The following is a 25,777-nucleotide window of genomic DNA, read 5'->3' as shown; positions in this document are numbered from 1 at the left end:
ATACATGGTCGTTTTTTTGTTAGAAAAAAAAAAGCTTTACTATACATGGTCATTTTTTGTTAGAAAAAAAAAGGCTTACTATACATGGTCGTTTTTTTGTTAGAAAAAAAAGCCTTACTATACATGGTCGTTTTTTTGTTGGAAAAAAAAAGCCTTACTATACATGGTCGTTTTTTTTGTTAGAAAAAAAAAGCCTTACTATACATGGTCGTTTTTTTTTTGTTAGAAAAAAAAAGCCTTATTATTCATGGTCATTTTTTGTTAGAAAAAAAAGCCTTACTATACATGGTCATTTTTTTGTTAGAAAAAAAAAGCCTTACTATACATGGTCATTTTTTGTTAGAAAAAAAAGCCTTACTATACATGGTCATTTTTTTGTTAGAAAAAAAAAGCCTTACTATACATGGTCGTTTTTTTTTGTTAGAAAAAAAAAAAGCCTTACTATACATGGTCGTTTTTTTGTTAGAAAAAAAGCCTTACTATAATGGTCATTTTTTGTTAGAAAAAAAGTCTTACTATAAACATGGTCATTTTTTTTCGATCCTTACTATACATGGTCATTTTCTTAACACAATAAAAGCCTAACTATTTGTGTGTGTGTGTTTTTTCAGCCTTAGTATACATTATCATTTTTTGATAGGAAAAAAAAAAGCCTTACTATACATGGTCATTTTTTGTTAGAAAAAAAAGCCTTACTATACATGGTCATTTTTTTTTTTGTTAGAAAAAAAAAAGTCTTACTATACATGGTCGTTTTTTTGTTAGAAAAAAAAGCCTTACTATACATGGTCATTTTTTTGTTAGAAAAAAAAGCCTTACTATACATGGTCACTTTTTTGTTAGAAATAAAAGTCTTACTAACGAAACACAGCACATTTCCTTCCAAGGAAGCTCTAATTATTGGTCATATGTTGGGAGTCAATACAAGAGCTTGACATATGATGAACATTTGTGGGCTTAATGTATGCAGGCTTTTCAAAAAGTTTGTCTTGTTTTATTTGTTCTAAAATTGCATGCCAGGCTGCAGGTTGCACACCAGGCTGTCAATCTGTTACAGCTCTTGTAGATCTCAACAGCTACCTAATGGAAGTATCAGGTAATCTAACGAAAAATGACCATGTATAGTAAGGCTTTTTTTTCTTACAAAAAAGCGACCATGTAAAGTATGGCTTTTTTTTTTCTAACAAAAAATGACCATGTATAGTAAGGCTTTTTTTTCTAACAAAAAATGACCATGTATAGTAAGGCTTTTTTTTCCTATCAAAAATGACAATGTATACTAAGGCTGAAAAAACACACACAGACAAATAGTTAGGCTTTTATTGTATTAAGAAAATGACCATGTATAGTAAGGATCGGAAAAAAAATGACCATGTTTATAGTAAGACTTTTTTTCTAACAAAAAATGAACATGTATAGTAAGGCTTTTTTTCTAACAAAAAAATGACCATGTATAATAAGGCTTATTTTTCTAACAAAAAAATGACCATGTATAATTAGGCTTTTTTTTTCTAACAAAAAAACGACCATGTATAGTAAGGCTTTTTTTTCTAACAAAAAAACGACCATGTATAGTAAGGCTTTTTTTTCCAACAAAAAATGACCATGTATAGTAAGGCTTTTTTTTTTCTAAAAAAAAAAAAAAAGACCATGTATAGTAAGGCTTTTTTTTTCAAACAAAAAAAACGACCATGTATAGTAAGACTTTTTTTTTCTAACAAAAAACGACCATGTAAAGTAAGGCGTTTTTTATTTTATGAAAAAAACGACCATGTATAGTAAGGCGTTTTTTATTTTATTAAAAAAAAAAAAAAGACCATGTATAGTAAGGCGTTTTTTTATTTTATTAAAAAAATGACCATGTATAGTAAGGCGTTTTTTATTTTATTAAAAAAACAAAACAAAAACGACCATGTATAGTAAGGCGTTTTTTATTTTATTAAAAAAACGACCATGTATAGTAAGGCGTTTTTTATTTTATTAAAAAAACGACCATGTATAGTAAGGCGTTTTTTATTTTATTAAAAAAACGACCATGTATAGTAAGGCGTTTTTTATTTTATTAAAAAAAAAAAACGATAATGTATAGTAAGGCGTTTTTTATTTCATAAAAAAAAAAAAAACGACCATGTATAGTAAGGCGTTTTTTATTTTATCAACAAAAAAAAAACGACCATGTATAGTAAGCCATTTTTTATTTCATTAAAAAAAAAAAAAACCGACAATGTATAGTAAGTCGTTTTTTATTTTATTAAAAAAACGACCATGTATAGTAAGGTGTTTTTTATTTTATTAAAAAAACGACCATGTATAGTAAGTCGTTTTTTATTTTATTAAAAAAAAAGAAAAAAGACCATGTATAGTAAGGCGTTTTTTATTTTATTAAAAAAATGACCATGTATAGTAAGGCGTTTTTTATTTTATTAAAAAAACGACCATGTATAGTAAGGCGTTTTTTATTTTATTAAAAAAACGACCATGTATAGTAAGGCGTTTTTTATTTTATTAAAAAAACGACCATGTATAGTAAGGCGTTTTTTATTTTATTAAAAAAAAAAAAAAGACCATGTATAGTAAGGCGTTTTTTATTTTATTAAAAAAAAAAAAAAGACCATGTATAGTAAGGCGTTTTTTATTTTATTAAAAAAACGACCATGTATAGTAAGGCGTTTTTTATTTAAAAAAACGACCATGTATAGTAAGCCATTTTTTATTTCATTAAAAAAAAAAAACGACCATGTATAGTAAGTCGTTTTTTATTTTATTAAAAAAAAAAACGACCATGTATAGTAAGGCGTTTTTTATTTTATTAAAAAAAAAAAAAACGACCATGTATAGTAAGGCGTTTTTTATTTTATTAAAATAAAAAGAACGACCATGTATAGTAAGGCGTTTTTTATTTTATTAGAAAAACGACCATGTATTGTAAGGCGTTTTTTATTTTATTAAAAAAAAAAACGACCATGTTTAGTAAGGCGTTTTTTATTTTATTAAAAAAAACGACCATGTATAGTAAGGCGTTTTTTATTTTATTAAAAAAACGACCATGTATAGTAAGGCGTTTTTTATTTTATTAAAAAAACGACCATGTATAGCCAGGCGTTTTTTATTTTATTAAAAAAACGACCATGTATAGTAAGGCGTTTTTTATTTTATTAAAAAAACGACCATGTATAGTAAGGCGTTTTTTATTTTATTAAAAAAAAAAAAACGACCATGTATAGTAAGGCGTTTTTTATTTTATTAAAAAAAAAAAACGACCATGTATAGTAAGGCGTTTTTTATTCTATTAAAAAAAAAAACGACCATGTATAGTAAGGCGTTTTTTATTTCATTAAAAAAAAACGACCATGTATAGTAAGGCGTTTTTTATTTTCTTAAAAAAAAAAAAAAATGACCATGTATAGTAAGGCGTTTTTTATTTGATTAAAAAAAAAAAAAAAACGACCATGTATAGTTTTTTATTTTATTAAAAAAAAACAACTGACCATGTATAGTAAGGCGTTTTTTATTTCATTAAAAAAAACGACCATGTATAGTAAGGCGTTTTTTATTTTATTAAAAAAACAACCATGTATAGTAAGGCGTTTTTTATTTTATTAAAAAAACGACCATGTATCGTAAGGCGTTTTTTATTTCATTTAAAAAAAAAAACGACCATGCATAGTAAGGCGTTTTTTATTTTATCAAAAAAAAACGACCATGTATAGTAAGGCGTTTTTTATTCTATTAAAAAAAAAACGACCATGTATAGTAAGGCGTTTTTTATTTGATTAAAAAAAAAAAAAAAACCGACCATGTATAGTTTTTTATTTTATTAAAAAAAAAAAACTGACCATGTATAGTAAGGCGTTTTTTATTTTATTAAAAAAACGACCATGTATAGTAAGGCGTTTTTTATTTTATAAAAAAAAAAAAAGACCATGTATAGTAAGGCGTTTTTTATTTCATTAAAAAAAACGACCATGTATAGTAAGGCGTTTTTTATTTTATTAAAAAAACGACCATGTATAGTAAGGCGTTTTTTATTTTATTAAAAAAACGACCATGTATCGTAAGGCGTTTTTTATTTCATTTAAAAAAAAAAACGACCATGCATAGTAAGGCGTTTTTTATTTTATTAAAAAAAACGACCATGTATAGTAAGGCGTTTTTTATTTTATTAAAAAAACGACCATGTATAGTAAGGCGTTTTTTATTTTATTAAAAAAACGACCATGTATAGTAAGGCGTTTTTTATTTGATTAAAAAAAAAAAAAAAAAACGACCATGTATAGTTTTTTATTTTATTAAAAAAAAAAAACTGACCATGTATAGTAAGGCGTTTTTTATTTCATTAAAAAAAACGACCATGTATAGTAAGGCGTTTTTTATTTTATTAAAAAAACGACCATGTATAGTAAGGCGTTTTTTATTTTATTAAAAAAACAACCATGTACAGTAAGGCGTTTTTTATTTTATTAAAAAAACGACCATGTATCGTAAGGCGTTTTTTATTTCATTAAAAAAAAAAAACGACCATGCATAGTAAGGCGTTTTTTATTTTATTAAAAAAAAAAAAAAACGACCTTGTATAGTAAGGCGTTTTTTATTTTATTTAAAAAAAAAAAAAAACGACCATGTATAGTAAGGCGTTTTTTATTTTATTAAAATAAAAAAAACGACCATGTATAGTAAGGCGTTTTTTATTTTATCAAAAAAACGACCATGTATAGTAAGGCGTTTGTTATTTTATTAAAAAATAAAAAACGACCATGTATAGTCAGGCGTTTTTTATTTCATAAAAAAAAACACGACCATATATAGTAAGGCGTTTTTTATTTTATTAAAAAAATGACCATGTATAATAAGGCGTTTTTTATTTTAATAAAAAAACGACCATGTATAGTAAGGCGTTTTTTATTTTATTAAAAAAACGACCATGTATAGTCAGGCGTTTTTTATTTCATTAAAAAAAAAACGACCATGTATATTAAGGCGTTTTTTATTTTATTAAAAAAAAAACGACCATGTATAGTAAGGCTTTTTTTTCTAACAAAAAAATGACCATGTATAGTAAGGCTTTTTTTTTTCTAAAAAAAAAAAAAGACCATGTATAGTAAGGCTTTTTTTTTTAAACAAAAAAACGACCATGTATAGTAAGACTTTTTTTTTCTAACAAAAAAATGACCATGTATAGTAAGACTTTTATTTCGAACAAAAAACGACCATGTAAAGTAAGGCGTTTGTTATTTTATGAAAAAAAAAAAACGACCATGTATAGTAAGGCGTTTTTTATTTTATAAAAAAAAAAAAAACACCATGTATAGTAAGGCGTTTTTTATTTTATTAAAAAAAAAAACAACCATGTATAGTAAGGCGTTTTTTATTTTATGAAAAAAACGACCATGTATAGTAAGGCGTTTTTTATTTTATTAAAAAAAAAAAAAAAGACCATGTATAGTAAGGCGTTTTTTATTTTATTAAAAAAACGACCATGTATAGTAAGGCGTTTTTTATTTAAAAAAACGACCATGTATAGTAAGGCGTTTTTTATTTTATTAAAAAAACGACCATGTATCGTAAGGCGTTTTTTATTTTATTTAAAAAAAAAAACGACCATGTATAGTCAGGCGTTTTTTATTTCATAAAAAAAAAAACGACCATATGTAGTAAGGCGTTTTTTATTTTATTAAAAAAATGACCATGTATAGTAAGGCGTTTTTTATTTTATTAAAAAAACGACCATGTATAGTAAGGCATTTTTTATTTTATTAAAAACAAAACAAACGACCATGTATAGTAAGGCGTTTTTTATTTTATTAAAAAAAAAAAAAAAAACGACCTTGTATAGTATGCCGTTTTTTATTTTATTAAAATAAAAAAAACGACCATGTATAGTAAGGCGTTTTTTATTTTATCAAAAAAACGACCATGTATAGTAAGGCGTTTTTTATTTTATCAAAAAAACGACCATGTATAGTAAGGCGTTTGTTATTTTATTAAAAAATAAAAAACGACCATGTATAGTCAGGCGTTTTTTATTTCATTAAAAAAAAAAACGACCATATGTAGTAAGGCGTTTTTTATTTTATTAAAAAAACGACCATGTATAGTAAGGCATTTTTTATTTTATTAAAAAAAAAAAAACGACCATGTATAGTAAGGCGTTTTTTATTTTATTAAAATAAAAAAAACGACCATGTATAGTAAGGCGTTTTTTATTTTATTAGAAAAACGACCATGTATTGTAAGGCGTTTTTTATTTCATTAAAAAAACGACCATGTATAGTAAGGCGTTTTTTATTTTATTAAAAAAACGACCATGTATAGTAAGGCGTTTTTTATTTTATTAAAAAAACGACCATGTATAGTAAGGCGTTTTTTATTTTATTAGAAAAACGACCATGTATTGTAAGGCGTTTTTTATTTCATAAAAAAAAAAAAAAAACGACCATGTATAGTAAGGCGTTTTTTATTTTATTAAAAAAACGACCATGTATAGTAAGGCGTTTTTTATTTTATTAAAAAAACGACCATGTATAGTAAGGCGTTTTTCATTTTATTAAAAAAACGACCATGTATAGTAAGGCGTTTTTTTATTTTATTAAAAAAAAAAACCGACCATGTATAGTAAGGCGTTTTTTATTTTATTAAAAAAAAAAACGACCATGTATAGTAAGGCGTTTTTTATTTTATTGAAAAAACGACCATGTATAGTAAGGCGTTTTTTTATTTTATTAAAAAAAAAAAACGACCATGTATAGTAAGGCGTTTTTTATTTTATTAAAAAAAAAAACGACCATGTATAGTAAGGCGTTTTTCATTTTATTAAAAAAACGACCATGTATAGTAAGGCGTTTTTTTATTTTATTAAAAAAAAAAACCGACCATGTATAGTAAGGCGTTTTTTATTTTATTAAAAAAAAAAACGACCATGTATAGTAAGGCGTTTTTTATTTTATTGAAAAAACGACCATGTATAGTAAGGCTTTTTTTTTCTAACAAAAAAACGACCATGTATAGTAAGGCTTTTTTTATTTTATGAAAAAAACGACCATGTATAGTAAGGCGTTTTTTATTTTATTAAAAAAAAAAAAAAAGACCATGTATAGTAAGGCGTTTTTTATTTTATGAAAAAAACGACCATGTATAGTAAGGCGTTTTTTATTTTATTAAAAAAAAAAAAAAAGACCATGTATAGTAAGGCGTTTTTTATTTTATTAAAAAAACGACCATGTATAGTAAGGCGTTTTTTATTTAAAAAAACGACCATGTATAGTAAGGCGTTTTTTATTTTATTAAAAAAACGACCATGTATCGTAAGGCGTTTTTTATTTTATTTAAAAAAAAAAACGACCATGTATAGTCAGGCGTTTTTTATTTCATAAAAAAAAAAACGACCATATGTAGTAAGGCGTTTTTTATTTTATTAAAAAAATGACCATGTATAGTAAGGCGTTTTTTATTTTATTAAAAAAACGACCATGTATAGTAAGGCATTTTTTATTTTATTAAAAACAAAACAAACGACCATGTATAGTAAGGCGTTTTTTATTTTATTAAAAAAAAAAAAAAAAACGACCTTGTATAGTATGCCGTTTTTTATTTTATTAAAATAAAAAAAACGACCATGTATAGTAAGGCGTTTTTTATTTTATCAAAAAAACGACCATGTATAGTAAGGCGTTTTTTATTTTATCAAAAAAACGACCATGTATAGTAAGGCGTTTGTTATTTTATTAAAAAATAAAAAACGACCATGTATAGTCAGGCGTTTTTTATTTCATTAAAAAAAAAAACGACCATATGTAGTAAGGCGTTTTTTATTTTATTAAAAAAACGACCATGTATAGTAAGGCATTTTTTATTTTATTAAAAAAAAAAAAACGACCATGTATAGTAAGGCGTTTTTTATTTTATTAAAATAAAAAAAACGACCATGTATAGTAAGGCGTTTTTTATTTTATTAGAAAAACGACCATGTATTGTAAGGCGTTTTTTATTTCATTAAAAAAACGACCATGTATAGTAAGGCGTTTTTTATTTTATTAAAAAAACGACCATGTATAGTAAGGCGTTTTTTATTTTATTAAAAAAACGACCATGTATAGTAAGGCGTTTTTTATTTTATTAGAAAAACGACCATGTATTGTAAGGCGTTTTTTATTTCATAAAAAAAAAAAAAAAACGACCATGTATAGTAAGGCGTTTTTTATTTTATTAAAAAAACGACCATGTATAGTAAGGCGTTTTTTATTTTATTAAAAAAACGACCATGTATAGTAAGGCGTTTTTCATTTTATTAAAAAAAACGACCATGTATAGTAAGGCGTTTTTTTATTTTATTAAAAAAAAAAACCGACCATGTATAGTAAGGCGTTTTTTATTTTATTAAAAAAAAAAACGACCATGTATAGTAAGGCGTTTTTTATTTTATTGAAAAAACGACCATGTATAGTAAGGCGTTTTTTTATTTTATTAAAAAAAAAAAACGACCATGTATAGTAAGGCGTTTTTTATTTTATTTAAAAAAAAAACGACCATGTATAGTAAGGCGTTTTTCATTTTATTAAAAAAACGACCATGTATAGTAAGGCGTTTTTTTATTTTATTAAAAAAAAAAACCGACCATGTATAGTAAGGCGTTTTTTATTTTATTAAAAAAAAAAACGACCATGTATAGTAAGGCGTTTTTTATTTTATTGAAAAAACGACCATGTATAGTAAGGCTTTTTTTTTCTAACAAAAAAACGACCATGTATAGTAAGGCTTTTTTTATTTTATGAAAAAAACGACCATGTATAGTAAGGCGTTTTTTATTTTATTAAAAAAAAAAAAAAGACCATGTATAGTAAGGCGTTTTTTATTTTATGAAAAAAACGACCATGTATAGTAAGGCGTTTTTTATTTTATTAAAAAAAAAAAAAAAGACCATGTATAGTAAGGCGTTTTTTATTTTATTAAAAAAACGACCATGTATAGTAAGGCGTTTTTTATTTAAAAAAACGACCATGTATAGTAAGGCGTTTTTTATTTTATTAAAAAAACGACCATGTATCGTAAGGCGTTTTTTATTTTATTTAAAAAAAAAAACGACCATGTATAGTCAGGCGTTTTTTATTTCATAAAAAAAAAAACGACCATATGTAGTAAGGCGTTTTTTATTTTATTAAAAAAATGACCATGTATAGTAAGGCGTTTTTTATTTTATTAAAAAAACGACCATGTATAGTAAGGCATTTTTTATTTTATTAAAAACAAAACAAACGACCATGTATAGTAAGGCGTTTTTTATTTTATTAAAAAAAAAAAAAAAAACGACCTTGTATAGTATGCCGTTTTTTATTTTATTAAAATAAAAAAAACGACCATGTATAGTAAGGCGTTTTTTATTTTATTAAAAAAACGACCATGTATAGTAAGGCGTTTTTTATTTTATTAAAAAAACGACCATGTATAGTAAGGCGTTTTTCATTTTATTAAAAAAACGACCATGTATAGTAAGGCGTTTTTTTATTTTATTAAAAAAAAAAACCGACCATGTATAGTAAGGCGTTTTTTATTTTATTAAAAAAAAAAACGACCATGTATAGTAAGGCGTTTTTTATTTTATCAAAAAAACGACCATGTATAGTAAGGCGTTTTTTATTTTATCAAAAAAACGACCATGTATAGTAAGGCGTTTGTTATTTTATTAAAAAATAAAAAACGACCATGTATAGTCAGGCGTTTTTTATTTCATTAAAAAAAAAAACGACCATATGTAGTAAGGCGTTTTTTATTTTATTAAAAAAACGACCATGTATAGTAAGGCATTTTTTATTTTATTAAAAAAAAAAAAACGACCATGTATAGTAAGGCGTTTTTTATTTTATTAAAATAAAAAAAACGACCATGTATAGTAAGGCGTTTTTTATTTTATTAGAAAAACGACCATGTATTGTAAGGCGTTTTTTATTTCATTAAAAAAACGACCATGTATAGTAAGGCGTTTTTTATTTTATTAAAAAAACGACCATGTATAGTAAGGCGTTTTTTATTTTATTAGAAAAACGACCATGTATTGTAAGGCGTTTTTTATTTCATAAAAAAAAAAAAAAAACGACCATGTATAGTAAGGCGTTTTTTATTTTATTAAAAAAACGACCATGTATAGTAAGGCGTTTTTTATTTTATTAAAAAAACGACCATGTATAGTAAGGCGTTTTTCATTTTATTAAAAAAACGACCATGTATAGTAAGGCGTTTTTTTATTTTATTAAAAAAAAAAACCGACCATGTATAGTAAGGCGTTTTTTATTTTATTAAAAAAAAAAACGACCATGTATAGTAAGGCGTTTTTTATTTTATTGAAAAAACGACCATGTATAGTAAGGCTTTTTTTTTCTAACAAAAAAACGACCATGTATAGTAAGGCTTTTTTTTTTCTAACAAAAAAACCACCATGTATCGTAAGGCTTTTTTTATTTTATCAAAAAAAAAACACGACCATGTATAGAAAGTCGTTTTTTATTTTATTAAAAAAACGACCGTGTATAGTAAGGCGTTTTTTATTTTATTAAAAAAACGACCATGTATAGTAAGGCGTTTTTTATTTTATTAAAAAAAAAAAAAACGACCATGTATAGTAAGGCGTTTTTTATTTTATTAAAATAAAAAAAACGACCATGTATAGTAAGGCGTTTTTTATTTTATCAAAAAAACGACCATGTATAGTAAGGCGTTTTTTATTTTATTAAAAAAAAAAAAAACGACCATGTATAGTAAGGCGTTTTTTATTTTATTAAAAAAAAAAAACGACCATGTATAGTAAGGCATTTTTTATTTCATTAAAAAAAATAAACGACCATGTATAGTCAGGCGTTTTTTATTTTCTTAAAAAAAAACAAAAAAACGACCATGTATAGTTTTTTATTTTATTAAAAAAAAAAAAAAACGACCATGTATAGTAAGGCGTTTATTTTATTAAAAACAAAACAAAAACAAATACACCATGTATAGTAAGGCTTTTTTTTTTTATTTTATTAAAAAACAAACAAAAAAAACGACCTGATTGTTAAACATGCATAGTACCCAATCACAGCAGCAGCTACTTGTCTAATCTTCAATGTTTTTCCCAGCAAGTGTTTGCTGTTGATGAAACTTTTCAGACAGTCACATTTTTTTGTGTGTGGACAATCTATTTATTTTCAGACAAATGCAACAATTAGAAAGTGAACTGTGAACAAAAAGCAGGAACATATACATGTGAGTCCGTAAGAGAACAAAAACGCTGCGTTACTTCCACAGTTTCTTGATGGACATGTTCTTCTCGCTGTCTTTCTGCATCACCTGCAGGACACAGAACCAAAACATTAGCGACACTTTTCACACAAACGTTTTGTTTTGGGTGGGAGGTGACCAACCTTTGCCACGGCCATCTCAAAATCCTCCTGGGTGACGTGGACTCTCCTCTCACGCAGGGCGTACATGCCCGCCTCCGTGCAAACACCCTTCACACAACAAGCACAGCACGTGTCGATGATATGTTATATGTGACCTCACTAGCCTAAACATGACATTCTGATAAATATTACATTGGTGGAATATGAGTTATGAAGCCAGTTTGTATCCATCTTAGGGAGCGGCCATTTTGCCTCCTTGCTGTCGCCTGAAGATGACATCACAGTTGCTCTAGGCTCGGGCAACGATCAGTCACAGCTCACCTGTTTTCTGAAGCTGAGCTGTGATTGGTTGTTACCTGATCAACTGTGATGTCATTCTCACTCGACAGCAAGTGGCAAAATGGACACCTTCTGATATTAATCAAAACTGCCGGATTTTGCTGCTTAGCTTGTATTCCACTTACTATATTTAGACTAGTGGGGCTACTAGAACATTATGGTCAAGATTTTTTATTTTTATGCATTTTTTTTGTGGGGGGGCTTCCCCTTTAAAGGCTTGCTTGACTCATTGAGCCATTTTCAGCAGTAAGTGCAATCTTTTATCTATAATGTGATGACATTATTTTTCACAAACAATACTTTAAAAAACTCATTCTTCCACTTGCGGTCGACTGAAGAGGACATCGCCTTCGGAATTAGTTAACGACTAATCACGGCTCACCTGTCTTCTGCGTTTGATCAGCAAACTGAGTCGCCAGTCGACAGTACGTGGGAGAATGAGCTCTTAAAAGTATTAATTGTACATGAAAAATAATGACATTATCCCATTAATTGACAAAATATTACATTTTTCCTATTGAAAATGGCTCAATGAGTCAAGTGCTAAAAAGTCAGTGGTGATCGCGCACCTTAACCTCGGCGCCCGACGCTCCAGGCATCAGCTCGGCGATCTTCCTCAGGTTGATCCCGCGCGTCAGGTTCATCTTCCGCGAGTGAATCTTGAGGATGTCCAGGCGAGCCTGGCCAACAAAAAGTTTTAAAAATGAAGGTGATGTCACAGTGTGACGTCACAAGTGTCGATTTGAATCTGCGAGCGCCGCTACCTCTTCATTGGGAGGGGGGAACTCGATCTTCCTGTCGATCCTTCCTGGCCTGAGGAGAGCCGAGTCCAGGATGTCAATGCGGTTGGTGGCCATGATGACCTGTCGTCGGCACAGAGATCGTTAACAGTCACGCACGCTTGAACACTTCAGTAAGCAAACTGCCGGCTCACCTTGATGTTCTTGGTGGCCTCAAAGCCGTCCAGCTGGTTGAGCAGCTCCAACATGGTCCTCTGCACCTCGCTGTCGCCGCCCGAGCCCCCCTCCAGGCGGGACGAGCCGATGGAGTCGATTTCGTCCATGAAGATGATGGAGGGCGCGTGCTCTCGGGCCATGACGAACAGCTCGCGCACCATCCGGGCGCCTTTTTGTCACAGGTTCACGTTCAACCACAACTGGAGAGCATTCGTTGCCATTTGTGTTGTTGGTGCTCACCTTCCCCGATGAACTTCTGCACCAGCTCGGACCCCGACACCCTGATGAAGGTGCAGTCGGTGTGGTGGGCCACAGCTCGGGCCAGCAGGGTCTTTCCCGTGCCTGGCGGTCCGTAGAGCAGCACCCCCTGAAAGACAGCTTGTTAGAGAACGTCCCTCCATTTTTGAACATCCTCTCGCCGGGTCGCTCACTTTGGGCTGCGCGATGCCCAGAGCTTCAAACAGTTCCGGGTGCTTGACGGGAAGCTCGATGACTTCCTTGATCTCCTTGATCTGCTTGTCCAGCCCGCCGATCATCTCGTAGGTGGAGTCGGGAACCTTCTCCACCATCATGAGGGACACCAGAGGGTCCACCTTGTTGGGGAGGATCTTATGCAGCGTGTAGCTGTCGTTGCGAAGGGCCACGCGGCAGTTGGGGGTCACCTGGGACAGAAGGAACAAATGAAAAGGAGGCTGCGGCTGCTCGACAACGCTGCCTGCATTGTCTAGCATTCCTTACAGTGTGTACATGTCAAAAGTGAGTATAAAGACTGTAGCTTTTTGTGGTGTGATGTCACTTAATGTTAGCATGTTATTTGGGCTCGTGTGCACTCCGCAAGCTAATACAGGGTTTGTGCAGATAAATGTAATTTTGTAATTTACTTAAAGCTACTATATGGCGGATTTCCCCAAAAGATATCTTAACAATAGCCTTTTTATTTGACCATTTATGACTGAAACATATTCTAATTAGTAGATCAACATCTTAGCTGTTCACAATGGGTACTCCTACAAGCCTCTGGCCAATATTATTTACGAAGCGTCCGGTCCGAATCCTTCGAATTTCCCGCCCTCTGTCTGCAGGATGTGACGTCATGCACGTTCTCGTCAGTTGTTTCCTGTAGTCGCGAAGACGGAACTAGTACAGATTTTCGCTGCCCCAGACACCCGGTGTTACTCCGTGGAAGGCTGCTTAAAAAAAAAAAAAAATGAAAACAATGTCAAGTGCCACGAAAAAAAAAATCTAAACTTGATAGTGACCGACGCCGGGCAAGAACGAGAGTGAACATTGGTTTGGACATTTCAGCGGTGGAGAGAGTTGAGATCGGACTTGGATTAGAAAAGTGATTCACAGCTGGCTTTCTTTCTACTCCAAAAGGTAAGAAGCGAGTATCTTGACATTTAGAAAAAAAATGTGTTGTTTTCAAATAGCAGTAACCTCAAGATCGATCACTTCTCGGTCTTAACTATTGGGGTGAAAGTGAGGTGGACGGCAACATTTAGCGTGAAAGGGGCGGCAAAGTTGAATGTAATAGAACAGAATGACTATGAAGAACAGACGTTCCATTCCACGGCGTTTCAATCAGGCTAAATGTTGCCTTATTTTCCTCCGTGACAACAGCCTATTGTAGCTGTATTGTATTATGCTAACGGAATGTGAACGGTACTACTGAATGGCGATAACATTCACGGCCGTATCACACTAAGTAGTGAATGGGTCTATATGTTTTTCACAATCGTCAATTTCCATAAATGGACTAGCATGCTAATAGCAGAAAGGTGGGCTACCTTTCGGCAAATGCACAATGACGCTAGCCTGGGGGCGACATACACTAATAATGACTAGAATCAGGTTGACGTCCGTCGAGCGGGGTGACTACAATATGTAACTGCATATTGACGTCGGAATGAGGTCCAATTAATTGACGTAATTTGCACATCGTTTTGGAGTACAGCACAGGACTGGACTTCGACCGACTAAAGCAATATGATCTGCACGTCCCGTGGACATCAATTGTTTAGTGGGGATTGAGAGTGTCATTCCGTGAAGTGGCCAGCTTTGTGTAATATTATAAAACTTCTTACCTCTGAAAACATTGGATATGAAGAGCCCAGTCTTCAGTATTGAGGTCGTGCACGTACGAGTGCGCGCAGCGTGTACGAGCGTGCAGTTTGTTTTCGGCCACAGGTGGCAGTAGCGATTTGAAATTTTAAATCTTCCATATAGCTGCTTTAAATTTAAAGTTTCTCAATATTTTAACAATCTTAAGTTGTAATGGTTCCACTTTAAGGGTTCTTTTAAAAATGCTTTTAGTGTCTGTAGCTCTGATTGAAATCCCAGTTTTTGTTCCATTTGTTTTCCCATTTTTGAGCAAAACATTTTCCTTCAGCGGAGAAGCACAAAAGGAATATAACGTAAACAGTACACCTAAGCTGTTCCAATCTAAAGTACGACAATGTGAAAACTATTTATTATAAACTGCCACAATACTTACATCGTTAATATCAATGTTTTTATCCACGTCCACCACAAATTTCCCCTCTGGATGCACCTGGAAGAAAAAAGGAAAGAAGAAAAAAAAAAAAAAAGGAAAATAAATGCATGATATTTGCATGTGCTTAGTGTATTTTTTTGTGTGCAGAAGGTATGGTACATACCTTGACCAACACTTTCTTCTTGTCCATGACCCGGACCACTTCTCCAACATAAGAGCCTTGCTCCTGAAGCAACTGCAGCTCCTCACGGAGGAGACGCACTGACAAACAAAATATTTGGGATTGTTATTATTACTGTTAATATAAAACTAAATACCTTCGCGTTAACATTGGGTCTACCTTTAGCATTGAGTTCATTTCTCTGTGCTTGCAGACGTCTGAGATTCTGACTCTTCTCATTCACGGTCAACTGTTTGGGAAAAAAAAAAAAAAAAAAATACAACAATTGAGGTTAAGGTGGCAAAAGAGGGTGTGTGATTTTTTATGCCATTAGCTTACCTGTAGCTCTTCAATTTTTGATAAGTAGTACTGACGGAGACCTGATCCACCTTTACTCTCGCCCATCTCCATCTGGAAAACAATCAAAGATTCACGTGTTAAATAGACTACCGGTTCATTTACTGAGGAGTGTTATTGAGGAGTGTTTTAGCTTAATTGAGCATCAAAATGTAAAGTATAAAATCCAGTGATACAGTTGATGTCACTGACAAATTACCATCCAGTAGGGGTGTGCTCAAAAAATCGATACTGCAATATATCGTTGCGGGCCTCATTACAATACACGTATCGATACACAGGTGTCAGAATCGATATTGCTCGTCAACTTTAAATAGGCAGTCAACGTTTACCTTTGCAGCTTGCATTGTACCTCAGAAAATAAAAACCAGCAGTGTCTTTGAAGTTAATTGCCTTCAATGCAAAAAATAGCTCACCAGTGATTGGACACTGTGTCTTGCAAAGAAAAATGAAAGCAGAGGAAGAATATCAACATTTATTTACTTATAAACTTAACATGGCACATGTATCTTAATGTACCAATTTTCCTATATTTTGTTTAAAAAATAAAATAGAATGTGTTACATGAAGAAAAAAAAGTTTTTATTTCCCCAAATATTTCTACTAAGCACATTTTAGAGCTGTAATTTTAATACTTTGATATTTTTATTCATATCGGCTCATGCCTATTACGGTAATAATTTTTCCCAGTGTGTCTGTAAAAACTGCTCCTTGCTCTGCAGTGTGTACATATTTAGATCAGGCATGCCACTTGGTGGTAAACCAGAAGAGCTACTAACAAAAACATTTTTGTCATCCAACATAATAAATATATCCTTTAGGTATACATATGACTGTTATTATAAAATGTAAGTAAATGAATGTGAAATGTCTGGATACGTATCGCCTTGAAGATCAAGTATTGGGATACATATGTATCTTTACCCCTGTTTCGTGATACGTATCGTATCGTGGGGTTGGCGGCAATACCCAGCCCTACCATAGTGCAGCCAATATCGATATACATTCTGCATATACACAATTTAAGATATTAAAATACAGGAGTATATCAGTCAGTGACATTTGAACGAGTGCGAAGACGAAAATATATCGAAACATATTCAAGCGAAGGGAACGCGAGTTAGCGACAATCAGATTCTCACGTACTATCTTCATGTTCGAGTCAGCGGACCAACGAACAGCGCAAAGAAAAAAGAAAAAAACAAACGGGCAAATATGTATGCATGTAGTTCGTAGTCTACATGTTGAGAGTAAAAAAACATGCAAACGTTGACGCGTTAAATTGACCTAGCGTGAGCTAGCTTGTTGACTAGCTTAGCCGCAATGATACAGCAAACAGGGAGCAACATTGTTTTTGAACGAAGCCGGGTTTTGTTAATATACCACGCTCTAAGACTAGTTTCAATTTAATCGAACTGGCTGGGATATAGAAACAGAAGCGGTCTGGAGACGTTTAAACGCAATCCTAGGACGAAAATGTACAAAAGTGTGGATAAATCCACCTACATTGTCAGTGCTGTCCCCTTCCATCTTGGAAAGCTCGCATCCGCTGGACGGTGACGTACTTCCGGTTTAGCACTTTCTTCGAGGCGAATGAAAGCGGATGTGCAACAGCGCCTTCTACTGGTCAAAAGCAACGATGTCACATTTTGGCACGAAAAATATTCGCCAGCCGATCTTAGGGCACAAATAGTAAAATTACAAAAACAGAAAAAGGCTCTATTAGACCAAATATAGACAACGAATCAAATATGAACATACGTGTTTTTGCAATGGTCAGTGTTAGCTTATGTGCTAATGCATACATTAGCACATAAGCTGACACTGACTGAATACTTACGACTTAGTATCATTATGTATAATTACAGATGTCGAGGGTGTGGTAATTTGTTGAGTACGTGGCTGCTATTCATAGAGTAATCTAAGAGCTACTAACTAGCAGGACCTGCCACACCAGTTTCAACTGAAGTGTCTGAGGCTTGTCCTAACACGCGCCCTTCACAGCGCCTTGTAGGCTACCATTCAGAAAGCACTAACATAAGTGTATTAATGTGACATTTATTTGCCTTTATGTTCATTATAAAATGCTCCAAATGTATAAAAGATACAGCACTGTGCTAGAAGTTAAAATATGCAAAAAAATTAAGCCCCTGCCCCAAAAAGTAAGCAACATTACATTGTAACAACTTGGCACATCTGTGAACATGGAATGTTTAAAAAATACATTTCAATGATGAGCTGAGTCAAACAATTAGACAACCACACACAAATGGCTTACAATGATTGTCCGAAAACATTTCAAACATGTTTGTCTAACTACAACAACATAATATTATACACAGAAAAACCGTGTAAACATTCAGGAAGTTTATATATTTTTTTTTTAAAAATCCCTGAACAAAACGGACATCATTTGGAATGAAACATACTGGTATGAAACGCAGTACCTTAAACATAACCCCCAAAAAATGGCATACAAAGTCAACAGGCTCAAAATGACTAACAAAACAAGCATTCCAACCAATTTGGCGCACAATCCTTGATTTCAGGAATGTCAGCAAGGCTTGTAAACAATTGAAATTAGACAAATCAATGACGACGTGTTCACTCTTTAGGTGAGTCTGATCCCAAGAACCTGCTCCAGCTCTTGTCTTCTCTGCTGCACCTGGAAGTAAAGGAGGAGGAGGATGTCCATCATCATTTGCACATGAGGATGAATTGCTTGGCATGCCTACGTACTTTGGAGTACACGTATCTGCCGACTGCTTCTGGCATCCACGGCGCCTGGTAGAATTCAGTCCTTCTCTCCTCTTCTGGATTTCCTGTCACATCTGTCATCACCTGGAGGGCAAAAGGGAAACGATTAAGCAACAGAGTGGGTGGTATAGTTAGAAAAATAAAAATGGAAACGCTCACCTTGAGATCTCTGCACTGAGATTTGAGCCAGTCTTGGATGAAGTCCTGAGGATTGTTGCTGAAGCTCAACATAAAGTCTCTCTCCGTTTTCAGCTGGTTAATATACTCAATGGTTTCGTGTATCTGGGAATGCGAAGTAACAAGTGTGAAATACATTTTTGTTTGCCTGTATTCCCCCCGAGAGTGCCTGCGATTTTGCCTACCTTGGTCTCCAGTGCGGCAATTTCTTGCTGGTTGGTGGTGGACGACAGGAAGCTGCTCATTTGGCTCTTGAGCGGGTCGTCCACCTCCACGTCGATGTCGTAACACGCCGTCTTCTTCTGGTCGTTGGGGTCCACACTATTCAAATTGTGTAGATGCCACAAGATGGCGACAGAGCATTTCAAAACAGAGTCGGTTATAGCCATGCATCTAACATGTACACAATCATGGGCCCATGTTACATAGTTACATTTCACATGAAGCTCGCTAGCATAAATCACACAATAGCACAAACTGATGTGACGTCACAAAAATAAATATTAGGAAATACAAGCAAGTAGACCACACGGGCTATTGGTAGCTGCGAAAAAACATAATATTTCAGTTTCCCATTTGCCAAAGCAGGATCTCTCAAACGCTGAGAAAACAACAAGATTCCACCAGATGGCGCCAAAGTAACACATGTTGCTTAAGACTAAGCACAAAGGAGCTTAGTATAATAGTAATAGACCAGGTTTTAAGTGGATAAGAGCGTGGGTTTGAAAAAAGAATTTGCAAAAATGTAGCGCCAAAAACGTTAAAGGAATAGTTAATATTTTGTCTATAATTAATGTGGTAACGTCATTATTTTTCCATGTACAATACGTACGTTTAAAACGTAATTTTTCTACTTGCTGTCGATTGATGATGACATCACCTGTGCTGAGGAAGTAGGTAACAACCAATCATTGCTCACTTGACTGACCAAATCCAGAAAACAGGCGAGTCATGATTGGCTGTTACCTACTTCCTCAGCACAGGTGATGTCATCAGTCGACAGTAAGTAGAAAAATTACTTTTTAAAGGTATTAATTATACATGAAAAATAACGAAGTTATCAAATACTTTCTGGACAAAATAACTTTTCACTGCTGAAATTTTTTTTATTTTATTTATTTTTTTAAGATTTATAATTGGCACCAGATGGCGCCAAAGCACAATTTTTCAGTTAGATATGGTCTGCCTGACCAACTTCAACATTCAGCGTTCTTCTGTTTATTTTGCCATGCCGTATGTCAGAGTCAGTAAATCGGAATTGTGTCATGTTTTAACACCAAAGTCAAGACAGAGATTCCAATCCAAGCACCCGTACCTGATCATGTGATTGATAACGATGGGGTCAGGGTGCTGGAGCAGCCCGGCCAGTTTCATGGGGATCTCAGAGAACCTCATGCGTGTGCAGCCAAATATCTGTCATTTATTCCATATAATAAAATAAATAAATACATAAAACGTCATATGAAAGAACAAGCTGCAACGGCAGTACAAGTAGTGCTTGGGTGCATGTTTTTTTTGATTGACCTTTCTGAAATAGTGGTTACAGTTGATGTACTCCTTCTCATGACTGTCTTGCAGCTTGTTGTTCTTGATGTAGAGCCAAAGCGCCTGCATGATGCTGGCCCGCGTCTGCGTGTGCACGCCCAGCAGCCGAGCCAGCCGCAGATCCAGCTTGTACTGAGGAGGCTGTGCCAGCAAATAAAATAAAAAATAAATAAAAAATAAAAATTAAATAATAATAATAATAATAATATAAAAAGCACTTGAGATTCTTCTTTACAAAAAATATATATATAGAAAGAGTGCGCATACCTGATGGTCGAGCATGAGCAGAAGGGTGCATTTGACATTGACGTCGCCAGGTCTTTTGACCTGGAAACCGTCCGTCTCTTGAGTGGTGGGCATTCTGTGCCACTGACATAGAAGGACAATAAAATCCGTTAAGGTAACATTTCACATATAGTTGAAAAAGAGAAGTAGTGAACTGATATGAAGACTCCAGTTACTGTACATTTCATGTATGCAAACTATTCAACATTGTAGATTCTATTTTTTAGGTTCGACATTGTATAAATACAGAGTACATAAAACATTTACATCTTCCGTTGATTATTCTATGAACAATTCATTGTTAATCCCGTCACTTGTGGACACAGATGTAGTACTTGGTTGCAACCAACAGAGGTGCTGTTGATTAATTCTCAATTACTTCGAAGCCAGAAGAAGAATAGCATTATGTTAGATAAAATTGAAGGCTACATTTCTCAAATTAATACTAATTCCAGAATGGCTAGTAATTTTAAAATTACTGTCAAAATACTAACAACATTGCTAAAAAATGTTTTTTTATGACATTGTGAGTTTGTGCATTTTCTGCAGATATATTAATTGTTAAAATAATAATTAATTGCAGCCCTAAATTTAATGTTGATTTATTGCTACTTTCATTCTTGAACCTAACTTAAATCCCAAATTCAAACGCCAAGCAAATTCAGGAGCTAGTTTCAAACAAAAATACGGCAGGAACCATTTTGAAAAGGGCCGCTTTAGCCTTGATATGTTGTAAATCAAATGTTTTCAGACTGATAGTGTCGGGCCAGCATCCAGATCCAAGATTTCGACGCGCCGTTCCAAAAAAAAAGTCACGATTTCAGCCGAATTCCACTTTCCCGCTCAAGTCAGGCTGGTGAAAAAAGCATTGCTGCTTTGCACATGTTGAAAACTTCAAAGTGGAATGCTTGCGAACTTATGTCATACCTCCACCAAATGGTTGTCGGGCCCGTACAGCTCCTTATCGAGCTCGATCACCAGGCTCTTAAAGAAAGATGAGAACTTCCTCTTCTGCTTGCCAGGCTGGGAACACGAGAGAACATGAAAAACACTTTACTTAAATCAACATTTACAAATGAAGTTCCAGTTTTTTGCAGCGTTGTCTGTGCGATGAGCAAATTGGGGGTGGTGAAGCATAAAACGTGTAGACAAACACACAGGGAAAAAAAAAAAAAGTTGCTTGCACGCCTCCCCGGCCCTGTGCAAGCATGTTTGCACAACGCAACCTCTTTCACTTCTTCTCCGACATCCTTTTTCTGGTGTGTGAGCAAGCGTGCCTGAACATCCCCTTAATGTGGCCCCGCATGACACCGCGAGCGCTGCTGGAATTGATGGAGGGAGGAGAGGCATGTCAGCCCCGTGGTATGTAACGGCCTGCGGTTTCAGTTCCCGCCTTCCAGAGGAGCGCGAGGGCCTGCGTGTGTCAGCAGTTGCGAGGGGGTGGAAGGGAGAGGGCGGGCGCAGTAAAGGCACATCTGGACGCGCCGTCCGAGCCAAACGGCCACAGCGAGAAAAGAGGCGCAACAACCGAGCGGAATGGGGCTTACTTCTTCGAGAAGTTTCCCTTCCACTCGCAGCTCCCAGGAGGACACCTTGTCCGCCTCCTCGCCCTCGGGCTTGCACGGGGTGTACGTGTTGGAGATGTAGATCCTCAGCTTGCGCTTTTGCTGTGTGGTCGAAAAGGAAACAAACAAGCAAGCTTTTTAGACAAGCTGGCGCCTGATAAATCAGGAGTGAAGGGTTTAAAAATGACAAGCAGATTTGTTTTGTGTTTGTTAAAGCATCATGAGTTGCTTCACCAAGACAATCTGATCTAGTTAATCGGATTTTGATGGTCGGTACGCTCACAAATCACAGCATTAGTTACGTTTCTGCACAACAGACGCCGTCAGAAAGCGTTGAGGGCTGTTTCTCATTTTGTTTTCATAGTTTGCAGCTCAGCAAAATGAAGAAAGTTTGGTCTACATTTGGGGTATTCCAAAAGAAAAGGCAAGGAAACAAATATAGAATGGCGGTGTACCCCAGGTAAGCGTCTTAGGGCCATAGTTTTTCGAAATGTTTCAACGGGCACTTTCCTTAATAGACAATGGTGAAGATTAATAAGAAATTCATTGTGCCATTTTGTTTGAATACAAATCAACCACCATTTTCTATTGTGGTAATTTCCACTCGGGTCCAAGGTGAGCAGGAGCATATTCAAGCTGACTGTAGGGTACACCAATCAATCGCTTTGTTGATGCAACTTTTATAATGACCTCAAATGGCAGAAACTATAAACAAAAGTACTATTTTTCACACTATGCCAGTAAGACACCAAAAGGTATAATTCTGGAGGAAAGCAGCAATGAAATGTGGTGTACCACAGGGAAGCGGTTTAAAGCAACTTTCTTTTTCCTATTTAATTTTAATAAAGGACAGGTATTTGACAAAATGTTTTTGATCTATTTTAGGTGGCCGCATGATGAGCGCTGGACATTTGCCTACATTTTCTTGATAAACTATTAAAAAAAAAAAAAAAAAGTGTCTCATACTAAATTTAATAATACAGAAATAAATGAATACATAAATATAAACAAATAAAAATAAGTAACTTAAATGGCAAAAAATATACAAAGTATTTTTCCCCCACACATACACAATAAAAAATGCAATAATGGGTATGGTGTGCAAGCATATTGTTGCACTATATACCATAATGGGCTTCTTTATAGCTTCCTGTATCTCCATGCGTTTACGGGCGATGGTCTGATCCAGTTTCCTCTCAAAAGCCAAGAGGTCCATGTAGGCCTGAGATTCTGGCACCAGGTCACGGATCTAGAAAGTCAACATGAAGATATGATTTTTAGAGACAACCATGGACAATGCCCAAAAAGTAATTCCTGGAGGGTCAAAAGTCTCATACTTACTCTCTGTGGGAGAACCTTGTCTGCCATCTTGCGTCTTTTTGCCCTAAAATAAGAGGAAAACAACACGATTATCCACATCAACAGCCAACTAAAAATATGATCAATTATGGAAATTTTCAGTGACTTGTTAATCACACCATTGTTTAGAAAAATTGTTAAGCAATTATGTGTGCTTCATCACACAGTTCCACCTCATTATGACTCTTTTCAAACACTTTTGGAAGTGTCCAAAGTGTTACTTGGGGCATGCTCTTTTATGAGCAACATTTGTCAGACCATGAAAGAGCGCGATTGTGGCTGCCTCACCTCAGGCTCGCCGCAGTTATGAGCGTGGCATCACAGAGCAGTTTGAAGTCAAAAATAGCCGCCAGTCTGCAGTCATGCGACGCTACGATGAACTCAAAATTAGGGATGTTGTTTTGCTAAGCAGGCGCCCACTTAAGCATTACCAGCTCATGACAATAAAGTATAAACACAAAACTTTTGTATGCGCCTCACTAAGATGACACAGAATGAGTCTGTCGCAATCCCACAGTCAGTATTGGCCAATTAGACTTAAAAGCCGTTAGTTCTTCTTTCATCCCATTCTCTCAGTTCTTCACTCCAGTCCTTACCCTCGCCGGTGGCCTCCGAGCGCCTCTTGCTGATGCTGCTGATGGTGGTGATGAAACAAGCGCTTCCGTGAGGCGTCCAGGGCTGCCGGGGGTCCCATGCTGGCTCGCATGGGCATGCCGCTGCTGCCGCCGTATGAGGGGCCGGGAAGCTGACCACCCATCGAGGCCATTGGGCCCCCGACTCTGCCGAGTGACATCCCCGCACGCTGGCAGGGGGGAAAAGAAAAAAAGTTGTGTTGAGCACAAAAACAATGATTAGCAGGCTCGCGATGATTTAATGGTTATTTTGAACATGAAAGCAACTAGTTATGACTCCTCTCTAGCCCATAACAATTTTTAATATTTGGTGGTAAACTAACTTTTCAACATGACTATTGTTCTTAACTAGATTTGCCAACTATTTGAACTTTATGACTTTACTCCCTACATTTGAAAACAAAGCTAACATAAGCACATGATGGACATTTATTGAGCAAAATCATTCACTTGTTTACTGTTTAGCAAATATATTTCACATTTCTGAGAAGTTTTTATATCAATTGATATTCCATGATGACAGAGTGGACATGACTACAAACATTTGGAGTTTCATCATTCTGCTCCATTTTCATGATGACTTAAGTGATTCTGATTAAGGAACATTTTGTGATATTAGACCCACATGTTACGTTGACCCCGTTTGTCGCCAGCTGACAACTGCAAGGCTTAACGAAGACCCAGTCTTTTTACCATGAAAAAAATAAAAATACAAAATAGACTCAAAACTTGTGCGGTAAACCCTATCGAGCTGCTCAAATGCGGAAGCACGACACAAACTTGATAGTGCCTATCTTTTAAAAAGTAAACTGTGGACATGGTCAGAAACCAGCCCAGTTAACTTTTATTTCGTGGACTTTAACCGAATACAAGTGTCAAAAACGAAACAAACGACCAACCTGGGTGTACTGCGTACTCAGGGAGCGAGGGTATGCTGCCGCAGCTGGCATCCTCAAGCCGGCAGCGAGTCCAACATTCATCGGGTTCAGACTGGGGCTCATGGTCGGACCCGTGAAGCTTCCCCTCGTCGCCATTTAGTGGTTTAAGTCCCCGGGAGAAAAAATATGTCGCTCCAACGTACTGAACGTGTCTAATCGTAAAAGTTTTCAAGTTAGTCGTGTTACCTTGACTTGGTTTGACAGCGCGCCGTGTCAACAACAAAAGTGAAGCTCGACTCCAGTCGTGTCAAGTTCCGAGGTTCTGTTTTACTAGTACAGTACTTCTCCGTACCATGAACAGCGGTGAATGTTGAAAGCCTCCCGACGTAGTCTGAACATTTTTCAAACAGCTAACATTGGCGTGACGGCAGTGTTTTAAAGGCAAGATCTCGTATGTCGAATGCTGCGTTCAAGAATTTCAGTAATTTGGGGGATCACGTCCGTTTGGCGCTCATCTCCACATTAAAAAAAATGGATTTGTTTAACTTTTGCGGTAAAAACAGCGACGCTGTTTGCCAGAAAAATATAATAATCATTCATAATTTATCCACTGACCATTTTTCACACATTCTTGTCAGATAAGTGCGAAATATTTTAATTACGTAATTTGGGAGGCAGCACTTGAATGCAGCACATTGTTTACAGGAATTCGTTGCAAAACAACAAAACAAAAAACATACAACAAAAACAGCCCCTCAACGTGGTTTCTCCTGATTATTCTGGGACTGTAATCAAAATTAAATATTTCTTGTGTAAGACTTGTATTAACAATTCGGACTGTATTCTCTACCTTTTCCGGTTCGATGGCGCCCCCTGTTGGTTGTTAGCATCTAAGCGGCAATAAAGT

General features: G+C 34.3%; 2 protein-coding genes across 2 annotated transcripts; both read right to left on the bottom strand.

Moving 5' to 3' along the window:
• Window positions 1-10,926: 10,926 nt before the first annotated feature.
• On the bottom strand, window positions 10,927-17,336 carry psmc5 (proteasome 26S subunit, ATPase 5). Its single transcript, XM_077501772.1, has 12 exons — window positions 17,179-17,336; window positions 15,655-15,726; window positions 15,496-15,565; window positions 15,319-15,416; window positions 15,156-15,212; window positions 13,093-13,323; window positions 12,902-13,028; window positions 12,640-12,830; window positions 12,470-12,568; window positions 12,275-12,385; window positions 11,388-11,474; window positions 10,927-11,313 (listed from the first exon to the last, which is right to left on the bottom strand). The coding sequence occupies exons 1-12, from the start codon at window positions 17,200-17,202 to the stop codon at window positions 11,260-11,262; spliced, it is 1,221 nt and encodes a 406-aa protein (XP_077357898.1). The 5' UTR covers window positions 17,203-17,336; the 3' UTR covers window positions 10,927-11,259.
• A 378-nt stretch (window positions 17,337-17,714) lies between these two features.
• On the bottom strand, window positions 17,715-25,640 carry smarcd2 (SWI/SNF related BAF chromatin remodeling complex subunit D2). Its single transcript, XM_077501769.1, has 13 exons — window positions 24,892-25,640; window positions 23,957-24,162; window positions 23,343-23,385; window positions 23,128-23,250; window positions 21,984-22,103; window positions 21,364-21,459; window positions 20,419-20,520; window positions 20,131-20,292; window positions 19,922-20,019; window positions 18,792-18,927; window positions 18,589-18,711; window positions 18,412-18,513; window positions 17,715-18,337 (listed from the first exon to the last, which is right to left on the bottom strand). The coding sequence occupies exons 1-13, from the start codon at window positions 25,024-25,026 to the stop codon at window positions 18,284-18,286; spliced, it is 1,500 nt and encodes a 499-aa protein (XP_077357895.1). The 5' UTR covers window positions 25,027-25,640; the 3' UTR covers window positions 17,715-18,283.
• Between the last annotated feature and the right edge of the window lie 137 nt (window positions 25,641-25,777).

The sequence above is a fragment of the Festucalex cinctus genome, chromosome 17, assembly GCF_051991245.1.
Source record: "Festucalex cinctus isolate MCC-2025b chromosome 17, RoL_Fcin_1.0, whole genome shotgun sequence".
Classification (NCBI taxonomy): Eukaryota; Metazoa; Chordata; class Actinopteri; order Syngnathiformes; family Syngnathidae; genus Festucalex; species Festucalex cinctus.
Note: the sequence above shows the minus strand (reverse complement) of the source record. Positions and strands in the feature narration are given on the sequence as shown.

What these genes read in the sequence shown, in the direction of transcription:
- psmc5 (XM_077501772.1), bottom strand. Translation starts at nt 17,202, where the DNA reads ATGGAAGGGGACAGCACTGACAAT. An exon ending in AAATGAACTCAATGCTAAAG is followed by an intron (nt 15,417 to 15,495) that starts GTAGACCCAATG and finishes TTTGTTTGTCAG; the next exon opens with TGCGTCTCCTCCGTGAGGAG. An exon ending in AAAACATTGATATTAACGAT is followed by an intron (nt 13,324 to 15,155) that starts GTAAGTATTGTG and finishes CTTCTGTCCCAG; the next exon opens with GTGACCCCCAACTGCCGCGT.
- smarcd2 (XM_077501769.1), bottom strand. Translation starts at nt 25,026, where the DNA reads ATGGCGACGAGGGGAAGCTTCACGGGTCCGACCATGAGCCCCAGTCTG. An exon ending in TGCTCATGCTCGACCATCAG is followed by an intron (nt 20,293 to 20,418) that starts GTATGCGCACTC and finishes TTGCTGGCACAG; the next exon opens with CCTCCTCAGTACAAGCTGGA. An exon ending in GTAACCACTATTTCAGAAAG is followed by an intron (nt 20,020 to 20,130) that starts GTCAATCAAAAA and finishes AATAAATGACAG; the next exon opens with ATATTTGGCTGCACACGCAT.